The sequence below is a fragment of the Apodemus sylvaticus genome, chromosome 1, assembly GCF_947179515.1.
Source record: "Apodemus sylvaticus chromosome 1, mApoSyl1.1, whole genome shotgun sequence".
Taxonomy (NCBI): Eukaryota; Metazoa; Chordata; class Mammalia; order Rodentia; family Muridae; genus Apodemus; species Apodemus sylvaticus.
The window spans coordinates 85,300,329-85,315,017 of NC_067472.1; the positions used below are offsets into that span (position 1 = coordinate 85,300,329).

General features: G+C 41.4%; 1 protein-coding gene and 1 pseudogene across 1 annotated transcript in view; both read right to left on the minus strand.

Annotated features, from left to right (window-relative positions):
* Window positions 1-8,187, minus strand: part of LOC127679230 (ankyrin repeat domain-containing protein 26-like) — a 75,045-nt gene extending 66,858 nt beyond the window's left edge. Inside the window, exons 1-4 of the mRNA XM_052174925.1 lie at window positions 7,943-8,187; window positions 4,494-4,608; window positions 4,146-4,319; window positions 338-444 (exon numbers count right to left, since the gene is read on the minus strand). Of these exons, the coding sequence (XP_052030885.1) occupies window positions 338-444; window positions 4,146-4,319; window positions 4,494-4,608; window positions 7,943-8,187 (641 nt within the window). The remainder of the gene's footprint in view (window positions 1-337; window positions 445-4,145; window positions 4,320-4,493; window positions 4,609-7,942) is intronic.
* Window positions 8,188-10,430: 2,243 nt separating this feature from the next.
* On the minus strand, window positions 10,431-10,772 carry LOC127679237 (60S ribosomal protein L34-like; annotated as a pseudogene).
* Window positions 10,773-14,689: the final 3,917 nt, after the last annotated feature.

Here is a 14,689-nt window from a genome sequence, read left to right on the forward strand (position 1 = left end):
TTATATCTCAATATTGTAAGTTGCTCTATTTCCTGTTAGTGAAATATTTCTTTCTTTTCTCTCTGTCTCTGTCTCTCTTTCTCTTTCCCTCTCTCCCACCCCTTTTCTCTCTCTTCCCCCTTTCTTTTCTTGAGATAAGGTTTCCCTGTGGATCCCTGCTTGTCCTGGAACTCCCTCTGTAGACCAGGCTAGCCTCAAACTCAGAGATCTACTTGTCTCTGCCTCTGAGGGCTGGGACTTAAGGTGTGTGCTGCCATCACCCAGCTAATTCAGTATTTCTAATTGAGTACTTGTTACCATGTTATACCACCACTAAGGTTTAAAAAAATTATAATACCTTTTTTGGTTGTCAACTGCATGTATATTAGCATTCTTCATTAATAAGAATTTTGCTATCTTCAGTTTGTTTTCACTGACAGCCAGTAAAAATGGTGTGAAGCCACCCTGTAAAATGACAAAAAGCACTTAAAGCTCACAAAAATCACACATTTGTCTGTTGAATTGAAAAACTGTAGAGAAGCTCCTAGGACACAAGCACAAGAACACAGAAAAAACATAATCCCGGTGTCCCCATGGCCACGGGAGATCCTGTCCTCCCAATGCCCAGGCTCTGTGCGTGTTTCTATTATGGTGTTTACCATGGCAGTTGGGAGGCACATGACTGCTTCCATGCACACTAACTTTTTGTTTTATGTCACTGTCTGCAGGTTCTAAGCCATAGTAGTAAAATTGTACATGTTTAATTGAGTTAGTGAGCTCTGCCACCATCTCCAGAACAGGGCTTCTAAATTTACTCTCCAAAGAACATTTACTTCTCCAGAGAGGCTGTGTCACACAGAAAGGTCTATGATTCCTTTGAATATAAAACTGTGTAGTATACATCTAGTATTAAAAAAAAAACTTTAAAAGTGATTTTTTTATTTTCTATATTCTTTGTTTACATTCCAAAAGCTTTCCCCTTTCCCAGTTCCCCCCTCCCCATGTGTTCCATAAGTCCTCTTCTCTCCATCCATTCTCCTATCTTCCCCCCTCCTTTTTCTCTGTCCTGGTACTCCCCTACAATGCTGGATCAAGTCTTTCCAGGATTAGGGCCCTCTTCTTCCTTCTTCATGGGAATCATTTGATATGCTAATTGTATCTTCATTATTCAGAGCTTCAGGGCTAATTAATATCCACTGATCAATGATTGCATTCCATGTGTATTCTTTTGTGATTGTGTTACCTTGCTTAGGATGATATTTTCCAGTTCCAACCATTTGCCTAAAAAATTCATGAATTCAGTGTTTTTAATTGCTGAATAGTACTCCATTGTGTATATATACCACATTTTCTGTATCCATTCCTCCATTGAGGGATATCTGGGTTCTTTCCAACTTCTGGCTATTATAAATAAGACTGCTATGAACATAGTGGAGCATGTGTCCTTATGGCATGCTGGGGAATCCTCTGGGTATATGCCCAGGAGAGGTATAGCACGGTCCTCTGGAAGTGTCATGTCCAGTTTTCTTAGGAACCGCCAGACTGATTTCCATAGTGGTTGTACCATTTTACAATCCCACCAGCAGTGAAGGAGTGTTCCTCTTTCTCCACATCCTCGCCAACACCTGCTGTCTCCTGAGTTTTTAACCAACTTTTCAATTTTTAATGACTAATTTATTTTTAATTTATGTTCACAGGTGCTTTGTCTGCATGTATGTCTTCATGAAGGTGCCAAATCACCTGGAAGTGTAGTTACAGAGAGTTATGAGCTGTCATGTGGATGCTGGGAATTGAACTTGGGTCCATTGAAAGAGCAACCAATGCTCTTACCTGCTGAGTCCTCTCTCCAGCTCCTAACACATCTTTTCATCCGTGCTCTGCCCCTACTTGACACTATTGTCGGGATGTGAAAATGGCATTAGAGGAACTATAGCCTCAGGATAAATTGTGGAGAGCTTTCTAATGGTGCCGGAACTTGCTCCAGGTTGCTGAGAAGTCTTGTTTGCTTCTCTTCTGCTATGGTGTCAGGATCCCAGATAAAAACCTCCCCTGCACTGCTTCTGCCAGGGGATCGTAAGGAAGTGCCTTCTAAACTAAAAGATACAGGCTTCAAATGAACTTCGGTTATGGCTAGGTGGTTTGTGAGGGTTTTTTATTGTTTGATAAAATATTTTTATCTTAGGCATTAGAAAGCTCCATTTAAGGGGAGATGGTTCAGCAGATGAAGTGCTTGCTGTTTAAGCTTGAGGACCAGAGATCAGAACCTCTGTGCTCGAATAAAAGCCAGATGTGGCAGTACACACCTGTAATCCCAGCACTAGGAGGTAGAGACACAAGGATCCCAGAGCCAGTCAGTCAAAGAAGAAGAAAGTAATAAAGGAGGGCACCAGATGGGCAAACTGTAGCCTTTACATGTGCACACATACATCAATACAAATTTTATTCTTATAATCACAAATCTGAGGCCATATTTAACAAATGTTTTTCATATGTCATCCTTTAGTGTCTAAATTCTAAAACTCAATCCCACTTCTAAGAGACTAATATAAAATATTGATGATGCTCTTGTAACTTGATTATTTAGGAAACTCTGGAATGTTTATCAAAACATTGTATAAACCAAGCATTGTGAGGTGAAACACTTGGAGAGGTAGGGCAAATGACATAGGTGAACATTGAGTTGGGTCATTTGCAACCTGGAGCACATGTGTGCTTTTTATACAACAAGCCATGTCCTCTGCATAGATGTAAAACAGTCAGTCAGACATGGCTTTTCCATACCTCGTTTGGGGTTTTATATCAAAGGAAAAAAAAACAAAAACAAAAACAAAAAACAGAACAAAATTCACCAACTGGAAACTGCATTCAGCTTCCCTCGGTAGGGGTCAGACAGGGACTGGCCGAGTCAAAGTGCACCTGACTTTCTTTTAAACTCTGGCAAGATGTTGTAGATTTGAGGATTTACAGTCTCATGTCAGTGGAACTTCCTGCCAGGAAAGCCTGGAAATACTTGTTTTCACTCTGGCTTCCCAGTTAACCATCACTAAGTCATCAGCCTGGCTTCCTCAGCGTCACCCTGTGATTTCTGCACCTAGTTAGGACTCCATTAATTTCTGTCCTAAACTGAGGTGTTCACATTGAATACCAATTTGACACAGTTGAGGAAAATTTAAACACAAAAAGACAAAAGAAAGAAAATAAAACCAAGTTGGTCTTTTGCTTAGTTTCTAAACTGGCCTGCTAAACATGTGTCTGAGCTGGGTGGTGGTGGCGCATGCCTGCAATCCCCAGCACTCTGGGAGGCAGAGGCAGGTGGATTTCTGAGTTCTAGGTCAGCCTGGTCTACAGAGTGAGTTCCAGGATAGCCAAGGCTATACAGAGAAAAAAAAAAAAACCAAACCCACCCCCCAAAAACCCAAAACAAGAGTCTGATCTGTTTCCATTCCAATGTGTCCTTTCCAGTCTTAGCAGTGAGAGAGAAATCTCTTTGCTATAACTGGTCACCAACTATAAGATTTCTTCTTGTCAAATGCCTTAGCTTTTTGTTTTAAGAGAATGCCTATTTGCAAGGCTAACAAGCTTTCCTATGTTAGTCTGCAAGGTAAGAAAAGTTAGATCTACTTTTAACACATTCAGTGCTTTCACAGATATATACTGTGGATGTATAAAAGGAGACTTCACCCTCTGATGCTTCTCTATAGAAATGGAGGAGGCTGGGTGTGGTGGTGCATGTCTTTAGTCCTAGAACTCAGGACATGAGACAGTGGATCTCTTTCTCCCTGTCTCTTTCTCTCTGTGTGTGTCTCTCTTTCTGTGTCTTTCTTTCCCCCTGTCTCCCTGTTCTTTCCCCCTCCATTTCCCTCCCCCAATCTTCCCTTCCCCTCTGTCTCTGTCTCTATCTCTCTCTGTCTCTCTTTGTCTCTCTTTCTGTTTTTCTCTCTGAGTTTAACGCCAGCATGGTCTACACAGTAAGTTCCAGACTAATCAAGCTTTAAAGTGAGAGCTTGTCTCAGGAGTGGGGTGAAGTGGGCGTTGGGATCATCCCAGGTGTACACGAACTTCTGAGTATAAAAGATGGTGCTTATGTTTCTCTGGAGACCAGGGTACTCCACGCACTTTGTAACTATGGTTGGTTGGTTAATACCTTTTTGATGCATGGTCTCTACCTTATTTGTTGCTTCGACATTCACTTCACGGTCGAGCAGTTTTGCAGCCAGTGATGTGTTCTTATAATAGACAGCATAGTGGAGAGCGCTGTTGCCCTGGGCATCCACAATGTTTGGGTCAGCACCATTCTCCAGCAGAATGGTAGCACATTCCTCTTCCTGACATTGTATAGCCTGTTAGAATTGCACCAAGAGACAGACCATAAATTCAAAGAATTCAGGATAAAAACCCCGCAGGTCTCACCATCTGCTTTTTTCAAAGCGGTACAGATTCATTTTCATTTCTAGTGTGTTGGAAACGATCACGGATGGAATCCAGCCCGGCTGAAATTCTCAGCTGCTGTGTACCTTCACCAGACTTGTGCACTCCTCACTGTCTGTGGCATTGATGTCACAATTTCCTTCTATCAGGGCCGTCACCACCTTTGGGTGGCCACAAGCACAGGCGATGTGGAGGGCAGTCCTGTGAAGACGGGAGGGGTGACTTTTTAAGGAAATTATACAGCATGACCTGAAAAGTACAGTCACTCTGGTGATTTTAAACTTTATGTGGCATGCAGTTCCTCTGTTTTCAAGTCAAATATTTATGGAGTGTTTTCCCATCATCTTAACCTGTGGTACTACACTCTGAAGAAATGCAGGAGGATCAGAAGTTTGGTCATCTTTGGCTATATACCAAGTCTGAGCTCAGCCTGGGCTATGTGAGACCTCATCTTGAAAGAAAGCTTAAATATTTATTCTTCATAGTAGTGATTGTTATTGATCCTTATACAACAAAAGTAATTGTATTTGGTGAAAGGTATGTGTGTGTGTGTGTGTGTGTGTGTGTGTGTGTGTCTGTGTGTGTGAATACTTAAGTACTATGCAGGCTAGTTTTTCCTGTTAATTTGACACAAGCTAGAATTATCTGGAAAAAGGAATATCAGTGCAGAAAATATTCCCATTAGATTGTCCTGTAGGCAAGCCTGTGGGCACTTTCTTGATTAAAGAGTCATGTGGGAGTGTTCTGCCTACTGTGGGTAGTGTTGTCCCCCGAGCAGGCTGTCCTTAGTGCTATAAGAAGAGCAGGTTGAACAAGCCACGGGGAGCAAGGAGTAAATACTGGTATTCCCCTGCTTCAGTTCCTGCCTCCAGGTTCCAGCCTTGAGCTCCTGCCCTGACTTCTTTCAGTGATGGTCTGTGCCCTGGGCGGTGTAGTATGGAATAAACCTTTTCTCTCCTAGTTGCTTTTGGTCATGGTGTTAATCACAGGACATGCATTTTAGGCAGGCACTCTCCCACTGAGCTCTGCCCCTGCTCAGAGTGGATACTTTGACTGGAAGATGGTATCCTTAGGAATTAGCCCTACTTGGGCTCGAATTCTGCTTTAAGCTGTGTTACTTACTAGCTATGTCTTAACCTTTCTAGGCCTAATTTTTCCACACCAGTAAAATGGGCATTGAAAATAGTAGCTGCATTCTAAGACCATGGAACGAGGAGAATCCATATACAGTGGTTTTAAAAGTTTCTAGCACAAGTGACAGCTCGATGGTTGTAATAATGACTCCCGTGACAGCTGAGGACAGTGTTTCCCATGATTAGCAGAATCACACATTCATTCTCTGTGTTTTAAGGATTGCCTTGCTGTGTCTAAGATGCTCTTTTCCCACATCGAGCATCCCTTACACTGGAGGCTGAGTTGTAACTCATGATGCCTCGCAGCTGTTTTTTGGTAGCATTTGACATTATCTTTCTTTAAAAAAAATGTTAATCATTTTATTTGTTTACATTTCAAATGTTATCCCTCTTCCTGGCCTCCCCGCCCCATGAACCCCCTTCCCCATCCTTCCCTTTGCCTCTAAGCTGGTGCTCTCCTATCCACCCACCCACTCCCGCCTCCTGGGGCCTCAAGCCTCCACAGAACTAAGCACCTCCCCGCTCACTGATGCCAGATGAAGCTGTCCTCTGCTGCATGTGTAGTGGGAGCTCTGGACCAGTCCACGCATACTCTTTGGTTGGTGGTTTAGTTCCTGGGAGTTCTTAATACACAAAATAAATGTCATCATAGAACCCATGGAGTCTGGCGCTAAGGGAAATTTGGCATCTTTAATAGGTTCATGGAAGATCGAGCCAACTAGTTGGGTGTTAAATAAATTTTAGTTCTTAAAAATTCCATGGGTAAAGAGTTCTGAATAACAACAATTATTTTTCCTTTGATTTTCAAGGAAATTTAAATCAAGAAGACTCAGGGTTCAAACAAGTAGGGCTAGCTCCTCTTCTGAAGGTTCAGATTAATAGAATGTCTGAAAGTCATATAATCCCATGGATTTAAGCCAGAATTCAATTTTCAAAAAAGCAATGAAAAGTCTGGCTTAATTTGAAGGAAGGAGAAAGCAGAAGTGGAGACCTGTAACTTCCGTTTTACATTTCCCTCCTGTAGCCTTAGCAGGTAAATACGAAGGCTCTCAGGATGAAAGAGTCCTGAGAGATGGACTATGCGAACTGCCCATTAGGCATCTGGGATACCTTTAGAGAATGAATGCATGAAAGAATGGAATAAATACAGACAAGGAAGTCAGTATTTTTCAGGGATATTTTTATGAAGTGAAATGAAACTTCTGCTATGGTAAAAATCAGTTTTGGGTGTTATCTTTTGTTTCCATAAGGATTAAACTAGAGTGGAATTATTAACCTAGAGTTGCTTGCATATTTGCAATAAATCTATATATAAGAGATACTCTCGTATAGAACAATTCGATCTCTATAAACCCCATAAATATATTTCCCTTGCTTTGAAAGGCATTATTAAGTGTTAGTAGAAATAGCAATTCAAGCTCACTAACACCAAAGCTCTAATAGAAGTGAGAAATGTTGCCTGAGCAGGGTTCACATTTGCATTCTTCCCAAAGATTGTTGTAATGATAAGTGTTTACTAGCACTTTAATGCACGTTCATTCTAGAAGTCAAGATAAGCAGGAAAGAACAAGTGTGCGGGTAACATCTTTCAGAACAAACTGTATACAAGCTTGTTCCTAGAACAAGACTCTGTAAAAGCCAAAATACAGAATTAGTATAGACTTATCTTATGGTTTATACAACTAAGTTATAAGCAAGCAGCAGGAGAGCTGATTGCCCTGAGAACTGGAGCTAAGTAATGGAAACTATAATTTGCCTGTACATTTCAAATGCATGAAAATAAATTTTGTAACAAGTTGCCACTGCTTTGGCTGGTACAAGGGCAGGTCTGTCGTGTGTGTGTGTGTGTGTGTGTGTGTGTGACCTTCCAAAGTGACATTATTCTCACTTCATACCCAAATGCATATTTCATAGCAGCCTCTACCCTTTGCTGAAGTACCTATCTCTCCATCCTATGCATGCACTGAGGTTTACTTGTAAAAAAACGTGTTCCAAGGGTTATTTTTAAACACATTGCATTTTAAATGATAACAAATTGAATGTATGTTCAATTATTTCCTAAAGATATTTCAAATATGGCAGAGTACATAAAAAACCCTAGTCTTGTCAGATCACTAAATATTTTCCCTATGTTCATATAGCGTCGTAACCTCTGGAACCTGAACTCTACTAGATATAAATCAAGAGCTTGGACTAGAGTGTTTTCGCAAGTACGGCAAGGCCCTGGGTGCTACCCACAGCATAAATGAGTATGAATAATAATTGTTTTCCTTGGCTTCAAAACGTTCTCTATAAAACGAAGATGTGTTTTCCATTTGAGACACAAGTAGTGTTTGGTCTGGAGGCCTTCTTCAACGCAAGCCCTGCCTCCTCCACAGCCTCCCTCCCCTGGACCCTGCCACCTCTTCTTCCTGTCTCTGTCGTTCACACCGCATTTCCCAAGCAGGAGCTGCTGCACTCTGGCTGCATCCCCGACACGCGCAGCCTTGTGGATCTTTCTCAGATCCTTGTCTTTGAGGTGGTACTTGGGAGAGAGGAGGATATTGGCACTCTCAAACCCAGTGCCCAGGGAGTGCCGCTGCTGGTCGCGCAAGGATTCCAAGAGCCACCGGCTCCTCTTGGAAGACAAGCCAGCCACTTTGGCCATGGCAGAGGCTGTTGGACCCAGAGGCCCATTCACTCTGTCTTTAATGTCCCACCCCCGACCTGATCCTCAACAATATGATCGATTGATGGTTGCTATGGAAGAAGCCAACAGCCAGAGCACGCGCAGCTGCCACAGAATCTCAACTGAGCAGCTCCGTGGTTTGGGATTGGGTAAAGATTAGCGGTCGCCTAGCAACTCTGTAAACACACCTGCTTTGGTGCTCAGGTGTCACAGCCAAGTAGCCAATGATGCTCAGTGAGCTGAGTGCAGTTTAGGATCTGTCAAAACCTTTCTTTGCTTTCAAATGATTTGACTTCGTTAAACAAATGAATCTGAATTACAAACCCAACTCTCCATAATATCTCTGGCGAGTCAGACTGAAAGTTGAAACACCAATAGTGTAATGTCCGGACTTGATCACCCCCAAATCCTTATCACCCAGAGAATCCTTCAGGAGACCCCTTCCCTCCATAGATGACTATGCCCTGAAAATACTGTCATTAGCAGGGCGTATAATACACGACTTGTATGCCAGTAAAGCAGAGCTGTTCAGATGTCTCTTGACTTAAGAGGCATGGCTTTTGGAAAAGAGTCTATAAAGACATTCACTTCTGTCATCTAGGCTGTGGTTATTGGTGGCAGCCTGGCATGGGCCGGACGGTGTGCTGACCACAGCAGCACCTGGGCAGGAGCACTGGTCAGAATCTGCACAGACAAGGGTGACAACTTGGGCTGCTGGAACTGCAGGCAAAGGAGAGTTATTCCAGAGACCAAATGTAAAGTCAGTCCTATGATGTTCCCAAATCCTACACAGATAGTTTAAATATATTACACAATAAGTTCTCAGGCATTGAATAGACTATAAAAAAGGATTGTGTCTCAAGGAAGAATAATTAGCTATAGATTTAAGCAAAAACAGATATGAAAGAATCAAACTATTGACAAGAAGTTATAATTGCTTCAAAATCAATTTAACAGAAGCAAAAGCACCCAGTATCCTCCCCTGTGTGAATATAGATTTTCTTGAGTTAATAAAGCCAGGAAAAGATCCAAAGGAAAACCAACTTGAGTAAAAACTATCAAATTGTACAAAATTAGTGACATTTTTTTATACAGTACCCCCCTAAAAAAAGAACATGTAGGAAGCAAAATAAGAACAGAGGCAGATTTTTTTTTCCATTGAAAACAACTCTTGTGAAAAGATACAACACCAATAATCCCAGTATTTGGGAGATGGAGGCAGAAAGATCCTGAGTGCAAAGCCAGCTTAGTTACATAACAATACTCTGTACCAAAAATCAAAACAAAACAGACAGCAGGCCAAGGAAATGGCTCAGTGGTTACAATGCTTCCTGTATAAGCAAAAGAATTAGAGTCTGATCCTGAAATTCACGTAAACACCTGGTGGGCATGCTGGCCTGATTGTAATTCCAGCTGTAATCCCAAAACAAGGGATCCATAGAGCAAGATGACTATCAAGATTAGACACCAAGCCTGTAGGAAGCCACCTCACATCAGGTTGTACCTCCACACAGCCCAGAGCAGGGTTCACCACCAGGTAAATGGAAGCCTTGGACTACTGCCATGGAGATGGGGCTGGCGTCTTGACTCAAGGTGTGCTCCAGTCAGGCCTCATTAATTTGGAATGCAAAGGACAAATATTTAGATTATTCTGGTTTGGGCAATTTGCAATAAGACCTTCTTAAACATTTGCATATATGCAAACATCAATTTGTTTCTTTGGGGTTAAAATTTAGGATTGGAGCTACTGAAATGAAATAAATTTTTTGAAACATATTTTTATATTCATATTTAAAAAAACTATTGAATTGTTCTCCAAGGAGGCTGTATATATTTGTATGTCAACCAGCAAGGCCAATTCTATGACTTCACCAAAATTTGATGCAGTGATTTTATTTTAGCTGTGTAGTGGCATCTCATTGAGGACAAAATGTATATTTCTCCAATGACCATGGGTGCTGAAATGTTCTGATTTGCTTCTATATATTGTTTTAAGGAGTCTTTCTATCCAAGTATCTGCCTATTATTATTTTTAAATTTTGTTTTGAAAATTTTTTGTATATTTTTGAAAAATTTGTTGGCTATGTGACCTTCAAATACTCCGAGCTTGGTATTTCAAAGAGTTCTTTTTCTCCCCCAGAAGATAATTAATTTGAGTAAAGTTAAATTTATTACTTTCTTTTTTTCAAGTCTTGATTTTTATTACTTAAAAAGCTGCACATTTATTTTGCTTTCTGACTCTGTGCTTGTGCCTTCAACACTTTCACAGCAATTTTCTGCTCCCCTATAAGGAAAGCCGGCTCGATCCTGTCATGGACATGCTTGGCACACATGGAGCCACCACGGACCCTGCGGACGTGCTTCTTTGTCTTAGACAAGCTCAAAAGGACTTGGGGTCTCACAGAGCGAACCCCTTGCAGTCTGACTGGGCACAGGCATGGATTTAGGTGCTTTCCTAACCTTCTTGGTGTAAAGGTAAACAACCCTGTTGCCAGGGACTCGAGGCAGCCAGGCTGTATTGTTGGAAAGCCTACGATATGTAGGTATGTAAAACGCTGGACCATCCTGCGTGCCTTTAAGCACTGTCCCCGGAAAGGAAAAGCTATTACTTTCTCTTTTGAATTGTGGTTTTGTCATAGCCAAAAATTCTGTGTTCCAGACTACTTCACAATAATTTAAACATTTTTTGTTAGCATGTCAATTATTCGATTAACAGATACCACTATAGCATTTTATAAAAGTGTGTAGTGTCCTTTGAACAAAGGGTTTTTATGTTCCCGTGTTTGCTTCCACAGATTTCAGTTTATGTTCTATATTTAACTCTATGGTACATTGTAAGAACAAACCTTTCAATTTAAGACACTCATGATTATAAGGAGGAATTGAACAAGTTAGAATGAAGTGTTCTGATATACTCCAAACACAGAGTCCCTATCATTAACACATGACATTAGCGTGGGACTGCAACGATGTTGCTATTAGCTAAAGCTCATATTGTGTTTGGACTTCTCATGTTGTAATCTTATGCTTCTTCTACATTCCAGGGCACTGCCTTCTTACGGAGCCCACAGATCTCCTTAGATGCCTCTTCAGTTGTGACAGCTTCTCAGCTTTTTAAAATTGGTTATTTTATTTATTTACATTTCAAATGTTTCCCCTCCACAAACCTCCATCCCCTCCCTTCCCTCTGTTTCTATGAGGGTGCACCCCCACTCCCCCACTCTCACCTCACTATCCTAGCACCCTCCTATGCTGGGGCATCGAGCCTACACAGGACCAAGGGCCTCCCCTCCCATAGATGCCAGATAGTGCAATCCTCTGCTACATATGTAGCTGGAGCCATGGGTCCCTCCATGTGTACTCTTTGGCTGGTGGTTTACTCCCTGGAAGCTCCGGGGAGTCTGGTTGGTTGATATTGTTGATCTTCCTGTGGGGTTGCAAACCCCTTCAGCTTCTTCATTTCCCTAACTCCTCTATTGGGACCCCTGTGCTCAGTCCCATTGTTGGCTGCAAGCATCTGGCAGAGCCACTTAGGAGACAGCTGTATCTGGTTCCTGAAGTACAATATTGAAAAGATAAGGAGAAAGGGGGCAGCCTTGTCTGGTCCCTGATTTCAGTGGGATTGCTTCAAGTTTCTCTCCATTTAGTTTGATGCTGGCTACCGGTTTGCTGTATATTGCTTTTACTATGTTTAGGTATGGGCCTTGAATTCCTGTTCTCTCCAAGACTTTAAGCATGAAAGGATGCTGAATTTTGTCAAATGCTTTTTCAGCATCCAATGAAATGACCATGTGGTTTTGTTCTTTTGAGTTTGTTTATGTAGTGGATTGCATTGATTGATTTCCGTATATTGAACCAACCCTGCATTCCCGGGATAAAGCCTACTTGATCATGGTGGATGATCGTTTTGATGTGTTCTTGGATTCGGTTGGCAAGAATTTTATTGAGTATTTTTGCATCGATGTTCATAAGGGAAATTGGTCTGAAGTTCTCTTTCTTTGTTGGATCTTTGTGTGGCTTTGGTATCAACGTAATTGTGGCTTCGTAGAAGGAATTGGGTAGTGTTCCTTCTGTTTCTATTTTGTGGAATAGTTTGAAGAGTATTGGTGTTAACTCTTCTTTGAAGGTCTGATAGAATTCTGCACTGAAACCATCTGGTCCTGTGCTTTTTTTGGTTGGAAGACTTTCTATGACTCCTTCTATTTCTTTAGGCTTTATGGGACTGTTTAGATGGTCTAGTTGGTCCTGATTTAATTTTGGTATTTGGTATCTGTCAAGGAAATTGTCCATTTCCTCCAGATTCTCCAGTTGTGTTGAGTACAGGCTCTTGTAGTAGGTTCCTGTTAGCAAGCACTTCTTGGCATTCACCATAGTGTCTGGGTTTGCTATCTGCATATGTGATGGATCCCCAGGTGGGGCAGTCTCTGGACGGCCTTTCCTTCAGTCTCTGCTCCACTCTTTATTCCTCATTTCCTTTAGACAGGAGCAATTCTGGGTTAATATTTTTGAGATGGGTGGGTGGCCCCATTCCCTCAACCAGGTACTGTGCCTAGCCACTGGATACTGTCTCTACTGGTTTTTCTCTCCCCTTTATTGGGTATTTCAGCTAATGTCGTCCCTGTTGGGTCCCTGTTGCTTCCCTGGCATCTGGGACATTCCAGTTTTCCATCGCCCACTGCTACACACATCAGCTCAATTTCCTGACTCTCTGTACTTCTCCCCCATCTCCTTCCACACCTGATTTTGTTTCCCCTTTCCCTCCCTCTACCTCCTGTGATTATTTTGTTCTCCCTTCTAAATAGGACCGAAGCATCCACACTTTGGTTTTTCTTCTTCAGCTGCATTTGGTCTGTGAGTTGTAGTGTGGGTATTCTGAGACTTTTGCCTAATATCCACTTATCAGTGAGTGCATACCATGTGTGTTCTTTTGTGACTGGATTACCTCACTCAGGATGATATTTTCTAGTTCTATCCATTTGCCTGTGAATTTCATGTTTTTATTAGCTGAGTAGTACTCCATTGTGTAAATGTACCACATTTTTTGTATCCATTCCTCTGTTGAGGGACATCTGGGTTGTTTCCAGTTTCTGGCTATTATAAGGCTGTTATGAACATAGTGAAGCATGTGTCCTTGCTATATATTGGAACATCTTTTGGGTATGTGCCCAGAAGTGGTATAGCTGGTGCTCAGGTAGTACTATGTCCAATTTTCTGAGGAACCACCAGACTGTTTTCCACAGTGGTTGTATCATCTTGCAATCCCTCCAACAATGGAGGAGTTTTTCTCTTTCTCCACATCCTTGCCAGCATCTGCTGTCCCCTAAGTTTTTGATCTTAGATATTTTGACTGGTGTTAGGTGGAATCTCAGGGTCATTTTGATTTGCATTTCCCCGATGACCAAGGATGTTGAGCATTTCTTTAGGTCCTTCTAGGCCATTAGTGATTCCTCAGTCAAGAATTCTCTACTTAGCTAGCTCTGTATCTCATTTTTTGATAGAGTTGTTTGGTTATCTGGATGATATTTTCTAGTTCTTGAGTTCTTTGTATATATTGGATATTAGCCCTCTATCTGATATAGGGTTGACTATTTTTTAGTGTGTGTGTGTGTGTGTGTATATAGAGGTGCATGTGTAGGTGTGGGCATGTGAGTGCATAGAAGCCAGAGGTCAACTTCACCCGTTGCTCTATCTATCTATCTATCTATCTATCTATCTATCTATCTATCTATCTAATTATCTATTATCTATCTAGTATCTATCATCTATCTAACTATCTATCTGTCTTCTATGTATCTATCTTTTTAGAAGACAGTCTTTCACTGTCTGTCTGTTAGACTGTACTGCCCCAGAGCTGTACAGTTAGACTAGGCTTGCCTGTTTCCGTCTTTCCAGCACTGGCATTTCCACTATATACCATCCTGCTAGGACTTCTCCCTATGTGCTGACATGTTGGGAGGATTTTCTTTTCTGGTCCAGTCTAATTGGTGTTCTATAAACTTCTTGTCTGTTTATAGGCACTTCATTCTTTAGATTGAGAAAGTTTTCTTTTATGATATTGTCAAAAATATTTTCTTGTCCTTGTAGCTAGGACTCTTCACCTTCTATTCCTATTATTCTTACATTCTTCCTATTATTCTTAGAGTGAGCCTCAAACTCACTGGCACAGGGAAAACTGCCTAAATAGAAGTCCAATGGCTCAGGCTCTAAGATCAGGAATTGATAAATAGGATCTCATGAAGTTGGAAAGTTTCTGTAAGGTAAAGAACATTGTCAATAGGACAAATTTACAACCTACAGATTGGAAAAAATCTTCACTAACCCTACATCCAATACAGGGCTAATATCTAAAATATATAAAGAACTCAAGAAGCTAACCACCAAGAAACCAAACAACCCAATAAAAAAAGGGTTATAGAAATAGAGAATTCCCAACAGAAGAATGTGGAATGGCTGAGAAGCACCTAAAGAAATGTTCAAAGTC